This window comes from Eutrigla gurnardus (assembly GCF_963514095.1).
Source record: "Eutrigla gurnardus genome assembly, chromosome: 9".
NCBI lineage: Eukaryota > Metazoa > Chordata > Actinopteri > Perciformes > Triglidae > Eutrigla > Eutrigla gurnardus.
The window spans coordinates 24,275,949-24,301,444 of NC_139923.1; the positions used below are offsets into that span (position 1 = coordinate 24,275,949).

The 25,496-nt window shown below is 42.3% G+C and overlaps 3 protein-coding genes across 3 annotated transcripts; all 3 read right to left on the reverse strand.

The window, feature by feature from the left end:
* Positions 1-2,890: 2,890 nt before the first annotated feature.
* LOC311018397 (dihydrofolate reductase-like) lies at positions 2,891-5,193 on the reverse strand. Its single transcript, XM_084017342.1, has 6 exons — positions 5,034-5,193; positions 4,410-4,459; positions 4,193-4,298; positions 3,957-4,083; positions 3,629-3,744; positions 2,891-3,542 (listed from the first exon to the last, which is right to left on the reverse strand). The coding sequence occupies exons 1-6, from the start codon at positions 5,138-5,140 to the stop codon at positions 3,452-3,454; spliced, it is 597 nt and encodes a 198-aa protein (XP_083873468.1). The 5' UTR covers positions 5,141-5,193; the 3' UTR covers positions 2,891-3,451.
* Positions 5,194-7,615: 2,422 nt separating this feature from the next.
* On the reverse strand, positions 7,616-10,033 carry LOC311018926 (dihydrofolate reductase-like). The gene is made up of 6 exons (XM_084018045.1): positions 9,764-10,033; positions 9,140-9,189; positions 8,923-9,028; positions 8,687-8,813; positions 8,359-8,474; positions 7,616-8,272 (listed from the first exon to the last, which is right to left on the reverse strand). The coding sequence occupies exons 1-6, from the start codon at positions 9,868-9,870 to the stop codon at positions 8,182-8,184; spliced, it is 597 nt and encodes a 198-aa protein (XP_083874171.1). The 5' UTR covers positions 9,871-10,033; the 3' UTR covers positions 7,616-8,181.
* Positions 10,034-11,519: 1,486 nt separating this feature from the next.
* cry1b (cryptochrome circadian regulator 1b) lies at positions 11,520-17,805 on the reverse strand. Its single transcript, XM_084016577.1, has 11 exons — positions 17,165-17,805; positions 15,965-16,073; positions 15,493-15,635; positions 15,226-15,410; positions 15,006-15,094; positions 14,627-14,767; positions 14,198-14,509; positions 13,918-14,069; positions 13,381-13,583; positions 12,767-12,898; positions 11,520-12,394 (listed from the first exon to the last, which is right to left on the reverse strand). The coding sequence occupies exons 1-11, from the start codon at positions 17,320-17,322 to the stop codon at positions 12,312-12,314; spliced, it is 1,707 nt and encodes a 568-aa protein (XP_083872703.1). The 5' UTR covers positions 17,323-17,805; the 3' UTR covers positions 11,520-12,311.
* Positions 17,806-25,496: the final 7,691 nt, after the last annotated feature.

The window sequence follows — 25,496 nt, forward strand, 5'->3', positions numbered from 1 at the left end:
CTGCATCGCTCAGCATGCCTCCGTCGTCATGGTGATAGCCACTGGGCAGATGATGCGAAAGTGAGTGCATCTGGTAATGAATTTGAGCTCGGCAGAGGGATGCTTGACTAGAGTTCATTGTGAAACCGTTCACAACAACACGCTGCGACAGTAGTGGAACAGATGTACTGGAGGTTTCTTGTTTTTACGCAGACATCGGTTACGTTTCCTTGAATTCATCATGTCGCAAAGGTTGCATCTTGATAAATACCAGAAAATCAAGATGTAACAAGGCGAGACGAGGCCTCAGGTGTATAAATGCAAGTCACCTCTCTTTCATACCCTCTCGTCCTCTTGTCCTCTGTTGCTGTATCGTCCCGCGCTGTGCTTTTGAATTACACGGACAAGCCAGAGAGGTTAATAAGAGGGAGTGTAAATTGTCCTTTTCATTTCAAACATGACACTGGTTGATATTAGCCATGCTCAACAAATTGTTTTAATGGGTCATATCTCAGGAGAAACGGATGACATCCGCAATTAAAAACTATGATTTCCAGCTGAAGCCAGAGCTCGGACGACCAGCGCCGCAGTAAATATTCCTCATTTGAAGTCGGTGTGAGTTACATTTTTATTTAGAGGAGTAGTAGCCACTATTTTCAAAAGCAGCTCATGAAACACTCCACAGTATTCAGAGAAAAATACTGGTCACCACAAGTTAAAATCCACTTTAAAGATTCATGTTTATTTTCCTTACATACTAATTTTCAGCCTTAAAAACACCATGAATGGGCTTTAAGCTGTCAAATATAACTCTCTTGAATGAATCAAATCATTATGATGCATTAATACTTTTTAAGAGACACCTTAGAAGCTGTAATCACTTTTTGGCATGAGAAAAACAGAATTTTTACTGCCCCTTTAAAGGTATTTCAACCCATAAATCATTAGAATTAGTCTGGTTTCCAAACACACACAACCATCTGAGACATAAACACATTATCAGAAATAGTATTGCCTTGTGGATAGTTTGTAATAACCGCTGGCCTGTATCCCATTTCATTAAATCATTGAGATTAATAATTCATTTCTTCCTAAAAAAAACACTTTCATAGAAGTTTCTTTAAAAAAAAATCAACAAATCAAAGATAATTTATCAATGCAAATATCCACTTTTTCGAAGACTTTTTACTCTGTGTTTCATCATACAGACGGTTACAGGTGGACTTGTGTTTACGGCCCGTGAGAACTATGGACGAGTCTTCAGGTTTGTCCAAATCCTGCATATCTTTATCATTTCATTCATGAACGTTATGTAATTCTCTACTTTACAGTGTCATCGTCTGCTTCTTTGTGCTTATTGCAATTCTAATTTTAGGTGCATGTCGCCACCTACTGTGGAACATTATTTAGTTTACACTTTCCACTGTCAAGCCTAATCATTGTTGTATGAACTGTGTGTTGAATGTTAAGATGTGCTTTTTGTCGATGTGCAGCCTTATTGGACGACCTCTGGGGAGAAGAGGAACGTTATAAACCACCCTGAGATCTTCTCCATGCTCGTGATCTGAGGTCAGATATTTTTTCTCATTACTGCGGAGGCATATCATCACAAGGTGGTTATTGTTGTTATGCTAGCTATATTTATTATGACATACTTTACTATGATATTTTATGCTAATTTAATGGCATTTGAATTATACGATGGCTGACTTTTAATCACATTTTTTGCCGGGATGTGCTATTACTTTTTTCATGATATGATATAACATAATCTTTTATGGCACATTGACCTTTTAATGACCTTTTAATGATTTACTATACTATGAGATCTTGATGAGATTTAGTGACATAATACTATAATATTTTAGATTTTTAATGACATTTTCATGTCCTTTTTAGGAGTCTTTTATGGCATAGTATACTATGTTTTTCATGACATACTATACTGAAATATGTTTAATGACATTTGCGTCAGTGTTAATACAAATGATTTTATTGCTCATTTTACCCATTGCTTTACTGCATCACCTTTATTTATTATTTGAAGTTTCTTAATCAATGTGTTGACATGAACTTCATCCTACATACCATCATATATTTCCTCAAGTAAAAGTATCTTTCTTTTAAAAGAGTGTCTGTGTGAAACTCAACCGATCCCCTCAGCCATAGATGGTCTAGGAAGCTCATTAACAATGAAACATCTTTAAACCACCCTATAAAGGTGTCGGCTTACTTTAGTTATTACTGCTGTGATGACCTCTGCAATCCAGTAGGGGTCTCTGTTCCTGTTCCCATTTTAACAGCTGATGAGTCACACATATGCTCATCACAGGAACATGGACCTCACCTTCTCCCCTCCTCTGTGACATGGCTGGGTTTTTGAGTTCATGGTCGTGCTCAGTGTTTTCTGGGTAATTGGACCCAGTTATGCTGCAGGTGTTTGAACCTGGGAACCCGAAGCTTGATGCTCATTACAGGAAGGATGTGGTGAACTGACTTGGGACGACTTGTGAAGCATTTTTGTGCTGATTTAGTTGGACGCTTATGGTGATTCAGTTCATCTATTTATTACTTGAAGCTCGTCTGGTCTCCCATTTCTGTTGCAGTCTTTGAGCCGAGCCGTAACTCTTTGTTTTATTGTGATATTTAGTCAAGTCCCTTTATCTGTGGAACACATTTAAAAGTGATTTGACGAAGGTGTTACTTAAGTACCTCCTTGGACGTCTGTTTCTTATTACATTTATCTCTCTCTGTTTACTGTTTTATATAACTTTGATTTATTCTGTAGTAAAGTCGCTGCAGTGACCATTAATATTATATAAGACCATAATAGATCTAGAGCGTTAAGAGACAGTTGTCCTTGTCTCATTGATATGCCTCCATCTAGTGGCGAACGGGACACAAAACCAGATGAGTATGGATAATTTTATTCCACATTAATTCACAAAATGTCACGTCTCCATTAAAAATGTACCATTTCATGAAAAACAGTAAAAACCTCCATCAATAAATGCATCTTTACATTTCGGAACCCAACAAATTACAAGCTGTAAAATTTCTCCATGTCGTGTACTGAGGAGGATGAGATGCAAACGCCGGTTAAGTGATGTCCTGCCAAACTACATTAAGTACATTAATGCACTTTTCTCCTTAATGGAATTCTGAATTTCCCCTTGGGGACTAATAAAGGAATCTTAATCTGAATCTGAGCAGTGTTTGCAGAAGACTTTGGTAGACAATCTGGACCGCTCTATGTCTTTTTTGGTGGATTTCAAAGGGTATAAAAGGCCATATTTACACTGGAATGCTCAATGACTCCATTACAAAGAATGATAGCAAGTTTCCTCGAATTTAGAAAAATAGACTGACACACCGTGGGCTGCTTCTATCCAGGAATCCACTCTGCAATACATCTTAAAACATAATTTAGAAGGAATGGTTTTCTGGTGCTTGGCTTTTCTCTGTCGGTCGTCTACACCGCATCACCGACCTCTTTCTTGAATACTTGGAATTTGTACTTGATGCCGTTCTCCTCCTGGATTCCACTCGGCACGTGAGGATATCTTGTTTGGAAACAAAAAGAAACTTTTTTTTGTTAATAAACAGCTTTGCCAGTTTAATGATCCGAGAGGAGAAGATGAACACATACCCTTCTTGTTCTTTAAAGACTCTTCTGTCAAACTCGGGGAAGAAAACATCGCAGTCAAAGTCTGCCATGACGTCCGTCATGTACACCAAGTCACACCACGGGTGCTTCATCGCATCCTGGCCACAAACAGAAGGAGTATTAACAACCTGCTTTTACTGTATGTAACTCAACACAATAGGAGATACATTGTCTTCTTCTCTAATGACAACTTTGCATAAATGCGCCACCTTTCACGGCTGACTGGACCTGTTTGAAGTTGGGAATGCTGGATGACTGGATTAATGAAAGGTGTGTGAGGAGGAGGAGCTCCGCCCTCAGACTGGTTTACCTCGTAGACCTGCATCCCACCAACGATCCAGATGGTCTCGATCAGGTCGGCGAGGGGGGGCTGCGCTGCCAGGCGGGCAGCACTGTCCAAGTCTTGACACAAGAAGTGGGCGTGGTCTGGAGCCGTGCTGTAAGAGGAGGAATGCCCTTTAGTTCGAGGAGCACGAATGACTGGTTTCTAGATAATCCCAATTATGTCGCGCCGCTTGTCATGTTTGTTTTTGAGAGAGGACTCACTCCAGCGTCGTGCTCAGCACCGCGTGCAGAATGTTGGGCATCGGGTAGTTCGTTTTTGGGTGGGAGAACCAGCAGAGTTTCCCCCAGACCATCATGTTCATCCTTCCTGAAATAGAAAGAATGAAATATTTGACTCTCCACATCAGCTCTCGGTGACATAGCACAGTCTCTACATGAGGTGGATACAACGTGATGCCGTGTTGACATTGAGGAATACCTGGTCTCGACACCCTCGTGACATGGTTCATAAAGTTCTGGAACTCGGATCTGAAAGAGTCACATTTGGCATATTAGAATCAGACATAACAAAGTCACCAAAACGTGCTTTATGGTTTCCACACAGAGCAAAGGATGCTCTGGTGAATACAATGTAGTTATATAACACACACATTTTTATTTTTACCATATAACAGTACTGCTGCTACTATAGCCTACTGTACCACTAGTTTGCTTGCTAGAAGGCCTACCTGTTGACTTTGCAACTAGTGCCTGCAGCATTTTTCTTTTAATTAATTCAATTACTTATTGACCGTGAAAAAAAAAAAGAACATCATGTCCCATTCGACCCAACAAGTGAGATTTTGTTTTCTTTTTTGCTCACATCACTTTCCGGCTCTTCTAGTATATATTTATGACTAACTGAAAAAGAAATATTGGAAAAATAATATCTGCTTTTAGACCTTTAAACTGTTACCTAGAGGTGAACCCACTAAACACACACTTAACATGTATAATATCCACACACATGCAGGCCTATTGTATGCTATAAGCATGTCTAAAAGGCGCATCCCATGACTCAGTAAAGTATAAAGAGACGTCATCACAAACGCGTCACTCTTACGGTAGATTCCAGGGCATTTGCCCGTCTTTCCCGATGCCCATGTTATTGCATGTGGCCGCTATGAGGCGGATGGGCTTCTTCTGCACTTTGTCCCCGGCGGTTTCCATCTCCAGCGTGAAGTCAACAAAAAAAAAAGAAAAGAAAAAAAACGACGCACACGACCGAGATCCGCGACCCGGACTGCGCCTCGGTGCTGCCGCTTTATGCAGACTCGAGGTCGGCTATCACCGCCCACCGACGGCGGCGGCTGCTATTGGACGCGGCGGAGCCTCGCGGAACGTCTTTAATCTGATTTTTGGGGCAAATAATCAGCCCTGCTCGCGCCCCGAGCATAACACTGTGATAACAATGTGATCAGCAATGTGACTCGTTCACGAGCAAGGCATCGTCCTCAGCTGCACTTCCCCCATGAACTTCAAAGCACACAAAAAAAAACCAGGACATTAGATTATTAAAGGCTGTGTATGTTATGTATCATCCAGCTGCTATTGGTGACCTCAAAAATAGATAGAATGATATCTTTTGTTCTTTTAGTTCTTAAAACTATATAATGCAACACACTATCTGGTATAAACTGGATTAAAGGTTACAGGTGCCAAACATGTTTTATTGTTTAACAGCTATCAATCAGTTACTGATGTTATCTGCATGAAAACATACAAATCTATAAGTTGATAAGAAAAACTATAAAAGGCAGTAATCAGTCCTCCTTTACAGTCCGACTGGAGAATGTTCTACACTTTTAAAGAGAAAGATCAAAAGTTATAATCTGTTGACATTAATGGTCAAATGAACAAAAGAGAAATCAAAAAGGATGCAACGTTTCATGTAATTTATTGGCATTTTCAATACAGTTAAAATGTGGTCATTCTTGATACAAAAATAGATTTACAATCACAAGGGAGACAAAAATTATGTACAAAAGGAGTTGTGATCCCACGGGACCAAATATACAAATGTGGGAAATAAAAACAAATATTTACAAATTGTAAATTTGCATGGCCTGCTTATAATCGTCATTATTACTGTACATCAGGCCTTTGTCTTAAATATAAAAAAATAAACTTTATTACATTATGTACATTAAAGTCAGCATGACCTAATATTTTTCATATGAAATATTTGAGCCAAAAAGTGTATGTCAGAGTTCCCACAAGTTCCCAACACTGAGATTTCAGATCTTGACATTTTCACGTAAAGACGTAGAGACCGAAGCAGTCGGGTATTAGCTTTATCTTCAGCTCACTCGTCTATGAGATACTGATTTTATAACCGGCCAGATGCTTGACTGATGTGGGACGTTGAGGTGAAGCTAGGGCATCGGTGATAATGACAGTTACAGTTATATACTGTAGTGGAAGACGATGGGTTGCTGTTTTCCCCCCTCCTTTCATGCCCTTCTCGTGCAGGGTTCCTTCTCCTCAATATCAGCATTGTCTCTGAATTCCTTCCTCGCTTCCTGAGATGCGCGACGTGTCTGATCGGCGACCCAAGACACGTTAAGACATAAAGTCGTTAGTTACAGTTACCACTGTGTCAGCTGAGGGCTCTGCAGGAGGAGATGCTATCCAGATCACTGAGGGACTCTTTATCTTCTGCTTTTTGCACACTATTTGCTCGGCCTCCAGGATTTGGAGCTGCTTTTGAGTGGAGCTTCTTCACGCCGCCGCTTCAGTGTAGACGGCCCTCTTTCTGCACGGAGACAAAACAAACAGTCACGTCAATGAGTTCAAGTTCCTTTTGCATATTAGCAATTGGGCTCGGGGCATTTTATGGTTTCTCAATATTTCTGGCTTGTTTTGGGAGAACAAATAGTTTTATTATTTGTGGTAATGAAGCCCACAATTCAGTTACGGCAGAGTACGGCAGCCCTGTTGGCTACGGTAGCAAATATTTGATATCAGTCTCAGATATAAGTCTCATGAGTATTCATTTACATCCACGAGTTTGATGAGTTTGATTATATGCAAATATAACCGGTTATTCTCTTCACCTCACCTTCTCTCCTCCTCTGTGACATGGCTGGGTTTTTGAGTTCATGGTCGTGCTCAGTGTTTTCTGGGTAATTGGACCCAGTTATGCTGCAGGTGTTTGAACCTGAGAACCCGAAGCTTGTAGAAGGAAGGATGTGGTGAACTGTCTTGGGACGACTTGTGTGGCTAGTGAGCATTTTTGTTTTAGAGGAACCTTTGGATGCTAATTTAGTTGGACACTTATGGTGATTCAGTTTATCTATTTATTACTTGAAGCTTGTCTGGTCTCCCATTTCTGTTGCATTCTTTGAGCCGAGCCGTAACTCTTTGTTTTATTGTGATATTTAGTCAAGTCCCTTTATCTGTGGAACACATTTAAAAGTGATTTGACGAAGGTGTTACTTAAGTACCTCCTTGGACATCTGTTTCTTATTACATTTATCTTTCTCTGTTTACTGTTTTATATAACTTTGATTTATTCTGTAGTAAAGTCGCTGCAGTGACCATTAATATTATATAAGACCATAATAGATATAGAGCGTTAAGAGACAGTTGTCCTTGTCTCATTGATATGCCTCCATCTAGTGGCGAACGGGACACAAAGCCAGATGAATATGGATCATTTTATTCCACATTAATTCACAAAATGTCACGTCTCCATTAAAAATGTACCATTGAATTTCATGAAAAACAGTAAAAACCTCCATCAATAAATGCATCTTTACATTTCGGAACCCAACAAATTACAAGCTGTAAAATTTCTCCATATCGTGTACTGAGGAGGATGAGACGCAAACGCCGGTTAAGTGATGTCCTGCCAGACAACATTAAGTACATTAATGCATTTTTCTCCTTAATGGAATTCTGAATTTCCCCTTGGGGACTAATAAAGGAATCTTAATCTGAATCTGAGCAGTGATTGCAGAAGACTTTGGTAGACAATCTGGACCGCTGTATGTCTTTTTTGGTGGATTTCAAAGGGTATAAAAGGCCATATTTACACTGGAATTCTCAATGACTACATTAAAAAGAGTGATAGCAAGTTTCCTCGAATTTAGAAAAATAGACTGACACACTGTGGGCTGCTTCTATCCAGGAATCCACTCTGCAATACATCTTAAAACATATTTTTGAAGGAATGGTTTTCTGGTGTTTGGCTTTTCTCTGTCGGTCGTCTACACCGCATCACCGACCTCTTTCTTGAATACTTGGAATTTGTACTTGATGCCGTTCTCCTCCTGGATTCCACTCGGCACGTGAGGATATCTTGTTTGGAAACAAAAAGAAACTTTTTTTTGTTAATAAACAGCTTTGCCAGTTTAATGATCCGAGAGGAGAAGATGAACACATACCCTTCTTGTTCTTTAAAGACTCTTCTGTCAAACTCGGGGAAGAAAACATCGCAGTCAAAGTCTGCCATGACGTCCGTCATGTACACCAAGTCACACCAAGGGTGCTTCATCGCATCCTGGCCACAAACAGAAGGAGTATTAACAACCTGCTTTTACTGTATGTAACTCAACACAATAGGAGATACATTGTCTTCTTCTCTAATGACAACTTTGCATAAATGCGCCACCTTTCACGGCTGACTGGACCTGTTTGAAGTTGGGAATGCTGGATGACTGGATTAATGAAAGGTGTGTGAGGAGGAGGAGCTCCGCCCTCAGACTGGTTTACCTCGTAGACCTGCATCCCACCAACGATCCAGATGGTCTCGATCAGGTCGGCGAGGGGGGGCTGCGCTGCCAGGCGGGCAGCACTGTCCAAGTCTTGACACAAGAAGTGGGCGTGATCTGGAGCCGTGCTGTAAGAGGAGGAATGCCCTTTAGTTCGAGGAGCACGAATGACTGGTTTCTAGATAATCCCAATTATGTCGCGCCGCTTGTCATGTTTGTTTTTGAGAGAGGACTCACTCCAGCGTCGTGCTCAGCACCGCGTGCAGAATGTTGGGCATCGGGTAGTTCGTTTTTGGGTGGGAGAACCAGCAGAGTTTCCCCCAGACCATCATGTTCATCCTTCCTGAAATAGAAAGAATGAAATATTTGACTCTCCACATCAGCTCTCGGTGACATAGCACAGTCTCTACATGAGGTGGATACAACGTGATGCCGTGTTGACATTGAGGAATACCTGGTCTCGACACCCTCGTGACATGGTTCATAAAGTTCTGGAGCTCGGATCTGAAAGAGTCACATTTGGCATATTAGAATCAGACATAACAAAGTCACCAAAACGTGCTTTATGGTTTCCACACAGAGCAAAGGATGCTCTGGTGAATACAATGTAGTTATATAACACACACATTTTTATTTTTACCATATAACAGTACTGCTGCTACTATAGCCTACTGTACCACTAGTTTGCTTGCTAGAAGGCCTACCTGTTGACTTTGCAACTAGTGCCCGCAGCATTTTTCTTTTAATTAATTCAATTACTTATTGACCGTGAAAAAAAAAAAGAACATCATGTCCCATTCGACCCAACAAGTGAGATTTTTTTTTCTTTTTTGCTGACATCACTTTTCGGCTCTTCTAGTATACATTTATGACTAACTGAAAAAGAAATATTGGAAAAATAATATCTGCTTTTAGACCTTTAAACTGTTACCTAGAGGTGAACCCACTAAACACACACTTAACATGTATAATATCCACACACATGCAGGCCTATTGTATGCTATAAGCATGTCTAAAAGGCGCATCCCATGACTCAGTAAAGTATAAAGAGACGTCATCACAAACGCGTCACTCTTACGGTAGATTCCAGGGCATTTGCCCGTCTTTCTCGATGCCCATGTTATTGCATGTGGCCGCTATGAGGCGGATGGGCTTCTTCTGCACTTTGTCCCCGGCGGTTTCCATCTCCAGCGTGAAGTCAACAAAAAAAAAAGAAAAGAAAAAAAACGACGCACACGACCGAGATCCGCGACCCGGACTGCGCCTCGGTGCTGCCGCTTTATGCAGACTCGAGGTCGGCTATCACCGCCCACCGACGGCGGCGGCTGCTATTGGACGCGGCGGAGCCTCGCGGAGCGTCTTTAATCTGATTTTTGGGGCAAATAATCAGCCCTGCTCGCGCCCCGAGCATAACACTGTGATAACAATGTGATCAGCAATGTGACTCGTTCACGAGCAAGGCATCGTCCTCAGCTGCACTTCCCCCATGAACTTCAAAGCACACAAAAAAAAACCAGGACATTAGATTATTAAAGGCTGTGTATGTTATGTATCATCCAGCTGCTATTGGTGACCTCAAAAATAGATAGAATGATATCTTTTGTTCTTTTAGTTCTTAAAACTATATAATGCAACACACTATCTGGTATAAACTGGATTAAAGGTTACAGGTGCCAAACATGTTTTATTGTTTAACAGCTATCAATCAGTTACTACGGAAGCGTATTGCATTCACTTGAGTAATTTTTTTTTGGTTTGTTTTTTGGAGTAATTATTTCTGTTTTTCTGAGTAATTTATTTCTTTGGTCGGTTTTTCGGAGTAATTTATTTCTTTGGTCTGTTTTTCGGAGTAATTTATTTCTTTGGTCTGTTTTTCTGAGTAATTTATTTCTTTGGTCTGTTTTTCTGAGTAATTAATTTTTTGGTCTGTTTTTCGGAGTAAATTTTTTTTGTCTGTTTTTCTGAGTAATTTTTTTTGGGTCTGTTTTTCGGAGTAATTTTTTTCTGATTTTCTGAATATTTTTTTTTCTGAGTTTAGACAGCATTTGAAACAATAGACGCATTTATTCCTTTGTGAAAGCTCGATAATGGAGGCCAACATGACCGACTTGTTTAGTTTGATCAAGTTCTACTTTGATCTGGGATTAAGACACTGGGAGATAGTCCTGTCTTTGAGTCATATAGATGGTATTACCATAAGTGTATCCACTTTACGCAGGCACCTGAGGACTTTGCGGCTGAATAGCTGAAGATGGGGCATGTGTATGCAGGAGTCACTACAGGTCCATGGGAGTCACTTGCAGGTTGGAGGTTCTCGCGGGAGTTCGAAGTATCGCGATAATTCAGAAAAAAAATTACTCCGAAAAACAGAAAAAAAATTACCACGAAAAACAGAAAAAAAATTACCACGAAAAACAGAAAATAAATTACTCCGAAAAACAGGAAAAGAATTACTCAGAAAATCAGGAAAAATAATTAGTCAGAAAAACAACCAAACAAAAAAAAATTACTCAGAAAAACAGACCAAAAAAAAATTACTCAGAAAAACAGACCACAGAAATAAATTACTCAGAAAAACAGGAATAATTACTCCAAAAAACAAACCCCAAAAAAAAATTACTCAAGTGAATACAATACGCTTCCGTAAGTTACTGATGTTATCTGCATGAAAACATACAAATCTATAAGTTGATAAGAAAAACTATAAAAGGCAGTAATCAGTCCTCCTTTACAGTCCGACTGGAGAATGTTCTACACTTATAAAGAGGAAGATCAAAAGTTATAATCTGTTGACATTAATGGTGAAATGAACAAAAGAGAAATCAAAAAGGATGCAACGTTTCATGTAATTTATTGGCATTTTCAATACAGTTAAAATGTGGTCATTCTTGATACAAAAATAGATTTACAATCACAAGGGAGACAAAAATTATGTACAAAAGGAGTTGTGATCCCACGGGACCAAATATACAAATGTGGGAAATAAAAACAAATATTTACAAATTGTAAATTTGCATGGCCTGCTTATAATCGTCATTATTACTGTACATCAGGCCTTTGTCTTAAATATAAAAAAATAAACTTTATTACATTATGTACATTAAAGTCAGCATGACCTAATATTTTTCATATGAAATATTTGAGCCAAAAAGTGTATGTCAGAGTTCCCACAAGTTCCCAACACTGAGATTTCAGATCTTGACATTTTCACGTAAAGACGTAGAGACCGAAGCAGTCGGGTATTAGCTTTATCTTCAGCTCACTCGTCTATGAGATACTGATTTTATAACCGGCCAGATGCTTGACTGATGTGGGACGTTGAGGTGAAGCTAGGGCATCGGTGATAATGACAGTTACAGTTATATACTGTAGTGGAAGACGATGGGTTGCTGTTTTCCCCCCTCCTTTCATGCCCTTCTCGTGCAGGGTTCCTTCTCCTCAATATCAGCATTGTCTCTGAATTCCTTCCTCGCTTCCTGAGATGCGCGACGTGTCTGATCGGCGACCCAAGACACGTTAAGACATAAAGTCGTTAGTTACAGTTACCACTGTGTCAGCTGAGGGCTCTGCAGGAGGAGATGCTATCCAGATCACTGAGGGACTCTTTATCTTCTGCTTTTTGCACACTATTTGCTCGGCCTCCAGGATTTGGAGCTGCTTTTGAGTGGAGCTTCTTCACGCCGCCGCTTCAGTGTAGACGGCCCTCTTTCTGCACGGAGACAAAACAAACAGTCACGTCAATGAGTTCAAGTTCCTTTTGCATATTAGCAATTGGGCTCTCAATATTTCTGGCTTGTTTTGGGAGAACAAATAGTTTTATTTTTTGTGGTAATGAAGCCCACAATTCAGTTACGGCAGAGTACGGCAGCTCTGTTGGCTACGGTAGCAAATATTTGATATCAGTCTCAGATATAAGTCTCATGAGTATTCATTTACATCCACGAGTTTGATGAGTTTGATTATATGCAAATATAACCGGTTATTCTCTTGTCTGCTTTGTACAATTTAACATGTATGTGTAATGTATTAGGACACAAAGTATTTTAAGCAGTGACAATGTTAACAATCCGGACCTACATACCTGTCCGAGACGCTACTGTGTATGTGGAGAGACTTTCCGAAGACCCTCCTACAGCTTGACTGGCCCCCATGATGACTCCTCTGACAATGCTGGCTCCGTTGTTGGGATTGGTAGGTACTGCTGCCAGCATGCCTGCAAGGGGACAAAGGTTTTTATAATTTACCCACAAGGCATTGGCTCCTTATTTCTAGCCTTATGAAAGTGTTTCTAGGTTTATTTGTGCTTGTATAGTTGCTATGAAACAGCTATTACAAGGGCTTTATCTGCACACAACAATCGCAAATATCTCATTGTGGTGTATTCTAATGCAATATTGTGTAATATTTGAAAGCTTTATCGTAGATTATTGTGGTTGTATCTAGAACCACTTGCCCCATCAAAGTGCTCACGAGTCAAGTTTCTCTTAAGGGCTGGTCGCGTCTAGGAGTCACATGCTTCTCTCAGTATCAACGACCCGACAAGAGGCAATACCTAAACTCCCCACTAGTCAGTTAGAGCTAAAGTAGCCTCTTGGATGAGGAGAAAGGTCTTCAAATCCAGTTGCCCACGATAAAGCTTTCAAAGACTACCGTGACCCGGATGACTGAGAATCAATATTTGGTTCGTGTCCTTACTTAGTCCTCTGTAGCTGGAAAGCTGCTGGTAAATCTGCTTCATCCGCTCTATGTTGATGCGGCTGGCCTCGGCATGGTTCACCATGGGACTTGGGTAGTGGACTCCTATGATGCACTTGGCTGCCTTCTGCACTTCCTCGGGGGCATTCCAAGGATCATAGATGTATTTGGCTGGAAAGCCCCTTAACATGGGCAAATAGCGCCTGTGAGCAGAGAAAGAAAAGCATAGAAACGGATTAGAGGGATGAAAGGTGTGTGGAACATGATATGAGGGAAAGTCGACTGATTGTTTAAGATGTTACAGGTAGTAACATAGTAGATAAGTTAATGTTAAACCACCATTACTCCTGACTGCGTGAGCTCATTCTGTTTTTATAATGGCACTGTAAAATAGGTCAAACGATTCGCGTCACTGTTTAATTGATTACCACTCATGATTGTATCAAGACCGACCATGACAAATCAACGACACAGTAAGCGTGTGAAAAGCCCAGTGCTTCGTCAATGCATGTGTTGCAGGTCAAAGTGCAGACTGACCGTATGTAGTCCCCGTTTGGGTCCGTGCGTCGTCCAAATCCCACAGGGCAGTAACAGTGGAAAAACTGCTGGAAAAATGAGCTGCAAGAGAGCCACATCCAGCTGCCAGCATTCACACTCCAGTCGGCGTCTATGAGCAGCTCTTCAAACACCTGTACGAGACACAGACAGTGGAGACGATGCATGTTACTTTAAATCGGAGCGAGAAACACATACTGCAACTGTATTTTTAATGATGAAAGTGAAGTCCATAAGGATTCTCTTGAGTCTCCGTCCTTACCTTCATGCCTTCCTCCCAGCTCACCCAGAGGTCTCCCCTGGTGAGGAAGCAGGCCACAGCATGCCTCGCCAAATGATGGATCCAGCCCTCTTGCCTCAGCTGGGTCATAATGGCGTCTATCCAGGGAAAACCTGTGCGTCCCTCTGCCCACTTGGCAAGTGCCTCCGGGTTGCGGTCCCAGGGGATCTGCACGCAGACGGGGTTTCCCTCCATCTTGTCGAAGCAGGGGTTGTTGGTGGCAGTCGTGTAGAAGAACTCCCTCCACAACAGCTGGCCATACAAGGAAAGTGGTGGGGTGCTGTTCTTCTTGACCTGATGAGAACATCACAATGTTACTTTAAAATTCAAATTTAAAAAACAAAATGGATTTAATTTAAATGCCCGAATCGGAGTGAAAACAAAATATTAAATAGAAATACCCAATCCTACCTTCTTGTAAAGATCAGTGAGTTTGAAGTAGAAGAGTCGACAGGAGAGACATCCAAAGCGGAGGTAGGGGCTGAGGCCTGTGGGACTGGCCAGCAGGGAGTTGGCGTTCATACGTGGGCGCTCGAAGTTTGCCACCCATGCCTTAAAAAAAAAAATGGACAAAATATTTATACAAAATGTCATTCAAGGTCTGCCACATGCACTGAGTCAAGTTCCTTGAATATCATTCACAGGAAGGACCTAAAGTGTGTCATTTCATTTAATTGGTGAGTATGTTAAAGTGAGAGTTGAATGATTTATTTTCCTCCCTGTCTGCCCGTTTATATCACGGACAAAGAGCGGGTAGTGTTGCATACTGTGTAGTAAAATGTCTTTTTACCTTTCTCTCCAGATGCCTCTCTAGCCTCATGAGTGCTTCTGTTTCTCCACCTGGCCATACAGCTGTGGTCAGAGCCTCCGTCTCAAAACCTGGAAATGAAACATATACAGGTATGCGTTAAAAAAACGTTCCAGGTCTGTGAATGTGACACTGAAACACACGCTGGATGGCATTTTTGTATTTACATACACCACAACTTACAAATAAAGATAGAACTTACCAAGCTCCTCTAGGGACGGCACCCCGAACTTGTCATCGTGGTCTTCGCTGATGGGTGTCGCACATTTTTTGATGACCTTGGATGTGATCGTCTCTGCAGGCAGCTCCACAGCATCCATACGGCTGAGGAGGGCCTGGAAGCGCTTGTACGTAAGAGGAGACTGACCATCGTTGAGTTCAATGATCCTTTAGGAAAGAAAAAATGTAAATGTAACTGGTTCATTAGTATAGGACAGTCATATTAACTAGTACTGGATAGGCAACTCACTTGTCCAGATCGTAGAGGGTGTGTGCAGTCCGCACCATGACCTCCACCCCGGCCTCACTGGCTAGTTTTTTAATGGCAGCGTCGCGTTCCTTGCCAAACGGCTCAGAGTCGTACTCATAAGATAGACGGTTAATCTGCCATTCCTGAGGAACAGTAAAAGATAAAATGTATTGTTTTATTCTGTAAGGGAACGCATGAAAGAAGACGACAGTGACATAATAAATGTTTGGTTCTTATGTTTGGACATAAACAAATTGGTTCTGAATTAACCTCAAACTTTGCTTCAAGACAACATGTGAGGGTTTCTGAGCAATCAATTTGGGAGAGCCAGGTTCACTTAAGTATCAACAGCATGGTTTTCCAGGCACATTTTATGGATCTGTATCATTATGTTGTTATAATTACTAAAGTGACAGTTCATTTCAGAGAAAAAGCTATGTATAAAACTGCATCTTCATTCCATCGATCATACCTTAAAAATCCGAGGGAAGACATCCGTCGGCTGGCCTCTGATGACAAACAGGCGGGAGTTGAGTTTGCGCAGGCTGGCGTCCAAGTCCTCTAAGCACTGCAACAAAAACCTGGAAGCAAATAGACAGAAGGATCAATAAACTGATTATAAGTCAGAGGACACAGTTACACACAAAAAAAAGCAGATTCATTCAGCTGTACAAAGAATACCGTGAGCTATTCCTTCTGATCACAACTTAAAAAAGCTACACGACCAAAATCTCTCATCATGGACGAGAGTTCATGAAATGAAAGGTAGCAGTGTTTTGGTGTGAACAGGCTGCCCTCTTCTGGTGAAGTCTTGTTGTACACACTGTTGATCACACACTGCATTCCAGTGTTACCAAGGGCAGCAGCAGACAGTCTACTACACTTCAAACAGTGGTGAATGTGCTGTCAATAAGCAGATAGTCGACGGCAGCTTCCTAACATTTATCACACTGAGCGGCAGAAAACATGTACACGATGTGCTTCAGCAGCACGATCACAACACACCACAATCACAACACAACACATACAATTCAAGCATACAGTAGTTTTATTTACACTCCATGACATTGGACTAATGTTTACTGCATTTTATTTGCCTCGCTTTGAAAGCTACTACAAGGGACTTTAATTTGGGGTTAATTTCAGCAGACCTTGTGGACAAAAGAGGTAGCGTTTCCGAGCAGCAGAGTCCATTTTAGAAGCCTCACCATGACATTGAGACTGGTTTCATAACCAGATCAAAAGTGCCCTCTATAAAGTGGAAAAATATATAGAAATAGTGTGCACATAGTAAGTGAGGTGGTGTAAGTGACTATTAAGGGGGTAGAGAGATCTAGTGAGTGTGTGTGTTTAATGTAGACCAAAAATAGTGAGCGTGGCAGCCTGGTTTTATAACCAGATCACACTGACCCAGTTTCTCAGCCAGCCATTCACAGCTGAGTAGCAGAGATAGGAGGCAGGGGAATGTAGAGAATGTGAGAATGTATATGGATACATAACTATCCAGTTGTGCAATATGAGTATATATATATATATATATATATATATATATAGGGATTTATGTAAGCAAGTATGTAGTCTGTCATGATATGAGTGATCAGGTGTTATTTTCAGTTCTAGTAAACAAACACACCTCACAAGTTCTGACATCTCGCCCCGCCCCCCCACTCACCTCCACCTGCTGATGCCCACATTGGAGGAGCCTGCAAACCAGGGGTCAAGGATGTAAACGCATCGCAGCGTGTCCGCGTCCCGGATAGAGTCCCTCAGAGACGGGTTGTCGTGCAGCCGCAGCCCCTTCCTGAACCAGTGGATGGTGTTGACCACCATGTCACCTTCCTTTTATTTATCCGTTTGTAAGAGACACAAAAAAAAAAGACGACGACGCCCTGTTACGTTGCTGTGGTATCAAAACAGTCCAAGTGTCCCTTCGCGTCCGCGGAGGGATTCGTAGAGTAGTTTCTCAGACTTTATCCTCGATCCATTGATTTATCCACGGTGTGTAACAGCGGGGAAAAACTGCACGATTCGTCTTTCTCGCTAAAAGCAACGATGAAATGGACGCATTCAACGTTTACCCCAGCCAGCAGCGATGCCCCAGATAGTTTGTAGGTTTCGTAATCTACCGCACGAGGCGTGGTGAAGAACCGTGGTAACTACGAGCTCACAACAAACAAACAAAAACACAAGAAAGTAGAACCGCGCTAAGATCCCCGGAGTTCGTTCCCACGCGTGACGTTGGTCTGCATGAAGTTAACGCACTAAACCGTGTAACATTACAACACATACGTTGTATAACGCCTGGTAAAGCCGTCTGACACAGAACTCCCCCCTCCCTCGTCTCCAACCTCGAGCACCTACGCAGGCAGGAACGGAGCGCTCTGATTGGTCAGCGGGAACTGTTATACAAGTTTTTCCCTGTCACGTTTCCGTAATGTGCTTACTCGCCGACACGTCACCAACGTCTGTTTTGGTTTATGTAAAATGTCGGCGTTCCTTCGGGTTCTCCTCTGTGTTTTGTTGTCGTGGTTCACTTTTCGGACGGCGTAAAATAATAATAAAAAGTTTTCTGATAGACAGTTAATATCTGGGTTACATATACCCAGAAGTACCCGGATGAGCACGTGCAGAGCGGCGACTTTGGCCGACTTTCGCTAGCCCCGCCCTCTTCCACACATAATATTACATAAAGGAGTAAATTGTGTGGGGGAGGGGGGGAAACAGCAGCGACTTCTCATATTGTTATTGTTTTAGCAATGAGGTTAAAATCAATGGTTTATCATAGATTATATTGAGTTTTTGCAATTATTTTTGGACAATGTAAACACGTACAAAAAGCAGAAACAGATGCATCATCAGCAGCTTTAGTTGATTATTTTTTTCATAATGTTACATTCAATGTCAATGGGAATGAGAATCTGACTTTGTGTAATAATGTGTGTTAGTGTTAGTTAGAAATCACTGGAAATAGGTCTGTTTGAATATTGTGCTTACAGCTGTGAAATATATATCACTTCGTATTGACCGGTAAAAGTGATTTGTATCTAGACCTTCCGCATAAATATAGCATGTCTCTTTTGTTCAGCATTGAGAAAGATTTGCAAAAATGGAAAGAAAATGAAAGCTTAGATGGAAAATAACAAAATAATATAATATATAGGCCCACAGCATGCCAAATTGTGCAATAACTGATTACTGAAATGGCCTTTACCCTCTCTCTCTACTCCACAATGAATGTTTGATTTGAACTTCGCTCTGTGAAATTGATCAAAATGCCAGTTATTTTCTAAAATGGGTCATACAAATACTACTAATCTAATCTAATCTGCTCCTGTGTTATGCTATCACAGAAATGCCAAGAGGAAAGAGGTGCATGCGGTGCTGAAGTATCATTCCGGAGCAGGATGTCAAAACATAGGTGCACGGCTCCAGAACCGTGGAGCTTTCAGTATCTACTACAGTAAGTAAACCTACAACCTTTTTATCTTGCTCAGAGCATTGCACCCGACAAACTTTATTTATGTTGTAGTCATCTAGAATAGATGTAATGAGAGACCAGATCAGCTGTGTTGAAATAGCCTGCAAACCGGTGTTTAACAGCAAAGCTTAATGTAAGGCAGTCATTTACTTTTTTAGTTAGTTACCAGAGGTATTGATGCAATTGCATGTATTTTTGCAAGGAGACACTAGATGGCAGTCTTAACCCGGATTTGCTTTTGAAAGGCCTTGAGTCCCCTTCATCAATTTTTTAAACACTCCCCCTCCCTTTTTTAACATTATCATTTTATTTCAAGAGCAATGAGTTTGAGTTTGTATGAAGTTTCAGTCATTGGCCACAGCTTTGGCCAATGACTGAAACAGGACAGTAAGTTGCAGCTTTAATGTTCAACATTTTCTGAGATATTTCAGTCTGGACCAGAGTGATAGACAGACCAGCTGACCATTAAACCCACATTGCCGTCCTGAGAGCCGTGCTGACAGCGTGGCTAGGCCACGGTTCGTGCTTGGGCTCCTGTGAGCTTGAACTAGAAACGGGCTTTTGGCACCAAATCATCATTATTGTAAATTGCCTCATTCTGAATTGTGCTTCGCCTGACTTGCTGCTCCCTCTAAATTAAGTTTGAGTAACGTGAACCGTTGTCCGGAAACGCTAATCTACACCCAAATGTCGACATGAAATTGCAATATTAAATGATTTCCTTAGAAATATAAAACACTTTGAGGTGCTAACTCAAATTAGGTACTTTCACTTTACAAGAACTTATTCTCCAACATCATAGCCTTTTTCCCCTAACGACAGAGCTGTCATAGACAAATCAATGAGGTCACATCGTTAAATCCACACGATTCAAATAAATCAATCTCTCTGATTCTTTTTGTGATCCTGGAAAAAGACGACAGTGCTATCATGAAGCCCAATCTCTGTCCTTTCTGCTGTTGGTTTTCAGTTAAATGAAGAAACTCCCCTTTAACCTTTAGTCTGACGAAAGGATAGATTATTTTTTTGTTTTTGAGAAACATGTTTACTTCCACACATCCCATGCTGTCTGCTTGCTTGTCCTGTTCTTGTATGACCTTCAGCGTCTGAACAGCACGTCGATTTAAATCTGCATGCAATAGATGATATTCACACGCACCACGTGATTGTAGTTGTATCTTCCGTCTCCAGTGAAGAATACATGATTTCAGTTAACAGTAATATGAGCCTTTTGCCCTGACAAATGAATAGAAGTTTGACGACACAACACCAGGGTTCACTGTTGCTCCAGCATGACATCCAAATTCTCACTGCATCTCAGACATAAAGTCCCTCAGATCTGCCAGCAATCTCCAGTTCAAAGTGTACATTCATATTATTTCCACCCCCTAGACAATTCAGTTATTTGCATTGCACTGGGTTTAGTCAGTATTGCAGTGTGACTGCAGTTATCCTCAGTACATTTAACTTAAAGCAAATACATTGCTGCTGCTGTTGTACTTCCACGTGCATCATCATGGTTTTCATTTAAGGAGGACTTGGCTTCATGCATATTTCCCAGAGCCATTCATATGGGAGGGGGGAGAAAAAAAACAAAAATGGCTAGATTAGACCCTGCGAGTGATCCCAGGGAATGACCTTGAGAGTAATTCAGATCTTTTTCAACGAGTTCCCCTCCAGAGCAACGGAGAAGGATACATTATGCATGCAATCTATTATTGATGCTCTTGAGTCATGTTACGATCAGACATGGGCCCTTCAGAAAATAACTGAAAAGCCTGATCCTTGCCTGACTTATATTCCCTTAACATGATTATATAAAAGCAGCTGCTTCTATCACTCTATATTATGTGATTTATTATTTACTGCGATGTGTTTTATGCAATTGCTTTTACATGACAGGATGTATGCATTTATATTTATGCAATCCCAAAGTTTAGAGAAACTTACCAAAAGTAGACTGAAAGCCAACAGCTCACAGTTTACATCGTTCTTTATTGTTATTATTACTACTAATAAGCCTTATAATAGGCTATACATCAACGACTTTTCCTTTTTTTTAAACTGCCTCCTCAGCCATCCAATTAGAACTCTTCGTTGCTTCATCCCGAGAGTCCATTGGCTGACAGCTCTCGGCTCTCCGCGGCCCCGCCCCCATCTGTCAGGCACTGCGCTTGTGCCGTGTCCGCTGATGCACTGTGGTGAGATACTACTCCGTAACTTTATACGACAGCCTCGGATGGACTTTTTCCTTAAAAACAATCATATCCGCCCGTGCGTATTCAAACTGCACCGCCTCGATCCGTTTCCCTCCACTTCCCCCCCGAGCCCTCTTTTGCAGTATGAAGTGCAAATATGGCCAGGAGTAGCAAGTCAGTAACGAGGACCCTGGAGGATTTGACGCTAGACTCGGGTTATGGTGGAGCCGCCGACTCCTTCAGATCTTCCAGTGCGTCGCTGTGCCTCTCAGAGGCACATGGGGGGACTCACTGGCATCTAACCGACTCGATGCACAGTCGACACAACAGTCTGGACACTGTTAACACCGTCCTGGTCGAAGACGCCGAGATCCTGGAGAGCACCGGGCAGTGCGCTAAACTACCCGAGCTTGAGGATGTGCCGTGGAGCCTCGGGGAAGTGGCGAGCGCGCTGAGCAGGGACGAGGAGATGACCCTGCCGCTCCCGCCGCAGGACGTCCTGCTCCGGCTCTCGGTGCTGGTCAGCCGGGCCCTGGTGAGGATCGCGAAGGAATCGCAGCGCCTGAGTTTGCGCTACGCCAAATGCACCAAATACGAGATCCAAAGTGCCATAAAGATGGTCCTGTCGTGGAGCGTCTCGATGAGCTGCGTCGGCGCGGCCCTGAGTGCCTTGTCCCTGTACAACATGAGCACGGAGGAGGACAAGTTCAGCCGCGGCAAGTCGGTGCGCTGCGGGCTCATCTTCAACGTGGGGAAGTTCTTCAGGTGGATGGTGGACAGCAGGGTGGCGGTCCGGATCCACGAGCACGCGGCCATCTACCTGGCCGCGTGCATGGAGAGCCTCTTCCGCGAGGTGTACGCGCGGGTGCTGCGCAGCGCGCTGCTGGAGCGGGACAACGGCATCCCCAAGTTCACCGTGGAGACCCTGGAGCAGGGCGTCAACACGGACGCGGAGATCTGGGGCTCCCTGCAGCTCTGGCAACACCTGATCTGCGGGAAGAGTGCAAGCGGTGAGTGGTGAACACTGTCACGGATCCTCCTCCACGTTTGTCACCTGTGGAGTCATCTCTCACATTAGTATAACTACACCAAACACCCATATGAATGTAAGATACAGGATTAAAGGTCATGCCACAATCTCCCACTCTCTCAAACCCAGAGACATCAGTGACAGCATGTCTGCAGCTGAAATACAGGCTTCCATATTGAGCTGCAGAAGCTACAGCAGGTGATGACTGGCCGGGTATCAGGGTGGGAGTAGTAGTCCTCTTGAGGCCAGCTTGCCTCCTCTGTCTGTGCAGGCGGTATTTTAAGATGTCCTTCTTGTACCGCATGTGGCTGTTTTGTTAATGCACAAAAATGACAAAGCAAGCCATGGTGCCTCCAGGCTTAATGCATCACTTTGAGAGCTTTCAGTGAAAGGATCTTTGCCCTGTTTTTTTTTTTTGCAGAGGTGAGTTTTTACTCTTTTCACCCAGAGACGAAGGTTTTTCATGTTTCTATACATTTGCTGACTTCCGATACACACGATACCTCGCAGGTGGCTTTCCCACGTATTCAGAACCACTCACAGGTGTGCACTTCACCGTGTTCACAGTTCACCGACGCTCAGACAGCAATACATCACAAACCACTCCAACACATGCTAGCCCCTTGTTTTTTTATGGTTGTTGTAAAAGTGCTGCTGCGGCTCCTCTTGCAACAGGTTTACGTAATGAAAAGGCCTTGGGGGACCTATGTGCTATCATGCATTATGCAGAGTGATGTGAATAAAACTGAGTTATAGAGTGAGGGAGAGAAAGAGAGACAGAGAGGCACACGGGGAGAGGAACTTAGACTCTGTGACTGTATTGATGCAGAGAAAGGCACAGTGACACATATTTGTTAAACCACGCGTGTCATCTCTGCTTGCTTACACGTGATTGTAAGGCTTCAGGTGCATCAGAATCAGACTCGCGTACATGTGTGTTGATTTGTAGTGACGACAGCAAACAGTAGTATTATGATATTGCCAAAAATGCCAAGCCTGGCCACATACAGTTCAAAGGCACTGCAACATAACGTCAGTTTACAGCGTGAGCGCATTCTGTACATTATTGAAAGTCAATATTCAGTCACCCTGCACACTTGGCATGCAGCTGTAGAAAAGGTGTGGTGAGTGTTCAGTGGTGCATTGGACCGGTGAATAGGATAAGATGCAAAACAAATATTGATCTAATGCCCAAGGGGTTAAGCGTGCACGATGCATGCTGTTGTTCAGTGTTGTGTAGTTCACAAGGTCGTCATTACTAGCATGAGTAACGCAACTAAAATCTCTGTTTTTCATAACGATACATCGAATGACCTTGTGTAATATGAAGAGAGCCTTATGGTGTAATTTTACTCATTGTTACGCACTTTATTGCTTTGAGTAACTCACCACTCTGACTGTACATGACTTGCACAGTGTCAAACTCAGTGACTCGTTATGTTTATCATCAAATATGTGTCTTCAATTAGCCGCTCAAATGACACATATTGACCTAAGTAGGTGGTGGAGACCAAAACAGAGCTAAAAGGAGAGAAGATATTGGACTTATATATTCACCAGACAAAAGATAATCAATTAATGCAGCTTTCAGGTTCATGGTGTTCAATAGACAGACAGGTTTTTAGTTATCTTAGTTTTATCTCAGTAATACATCTACTTATTAGTATGTTTGGACATGCACGTGTATGTCTGATATTTGCCTCTTTGGTATATCCTTTAGAGGTGGTTGAGTTAATATAGGAGGTTCCATATAGTGGAAGATTTCATCACATGTCTTCTTTGTGACACTGCAGGAGCTCTAAGGCTCAAGATATCCTCTGTCTGCAGTGACAGATAAAGCCAAGGCACGGCCGCATCATTCGTTGTCTTCCCAGTAAAATCAAACAGCCAGTCAATCCGAGGGTGGGTTGACCTTAACCGAGCCGCCGCCTGCCAAATTGCACCTCCATAATGCTCCATCCATTCTCTCAGTGTCTTTCTGCCAAGTGGCTGCAATTGAGGTAATTTTTTTGACCCAGCATTGTCAGGAATCTTTACTGCACCAAAGCTGATTTCATTTTTTTTGTGCTGTAACAAATCAATGCAGTTTCTTTATTGAATGTATAGGCTCTTCCTTTATGAACCTCTCAGCTTATATCACCTTAGTCATGAGGTAAATAATTTGACAGGCTTTCTCACAGCGAGTGTAATGTGAAGATTGATACCACTCTTATATCTTAACGATAAAGCCACAACCAGCAGCTGGTTAGCTTGGCTTTGCAAAAAGCCTGGAAACAGAGGGAAACAGCATCACAGACGTGACAAATTCCACTTACCAGTAAACCTCCCTAATTAACACGTCTTATCTTTATGTGTTGAAATCAACAACTTAAGTATGAAACAAGGGGTGATCATTTTTTTTGTGGAAGCAGATGGATGTCTGGCACAACCTGATCATTTCTAGGCCAGCAGCAGTAACTTCCCCAGGTATCTGCTTGCTGCCTTGGCAACAGCATGGTGACGACAAGACGTCAGGAAAAAGAAATAGCCAAGAAATAGTCTTCTAATGCTAAGCTAAGCTAATGGGCTACCATCCATGTACTGTATGGAGAATAACTCTTGGTTGTTTCATTAATTGGCATTCCAGGGCTAAACACAGCATCTATAATTACCCCATCCTATAATGCGTTATACGCCTACTGCACCTCACAGCTCAGCACATCTAGCATATGGCAGGCCTCCCACACACAAGCCTAACACACACACACACACACACACACACACACACACACACACACACACACACACTCAAACACATACAGCACGATGTCAGGGGCTCCACTCACCAAGTCTAAGTCAGTGTTATTTGCAGGTGGGTGTTGGGTTTCCCTTCCTCGTCGGTGGTATCCTGTCACAACAGGAAACTGCTCTATATGGTGGGGTATTTCTTACGGCACCCACTAGCTCCAGGAACACGGCGATTCTTTGATTTCCTTTACGTGTCTATGCCACCGAACATGTCTGGTGGAACGTGATATCCAGTGCTCAGGGATATGTAACGACCCCGAGGACGATTTTCTAATCATGCTTTAGGTGAGGGATGACTTTCAAGTCCGGGCAGAGCTTTGGTTGAAATATCTAAAGGAAGAATTCACCCGAAAGTCATTTAAAAATAAGTGTCGGTAATGTATCTTGCAGGTCCCGCCTCGTTTCGTGTGATCTTTTTCACATGGCCGGCAGGCCAAGATGCATGGCTTTATTTTGAAATATTTCCATTGGAGATACAGTTGACATGGTTAACAGAACATTTTTTTAGCAA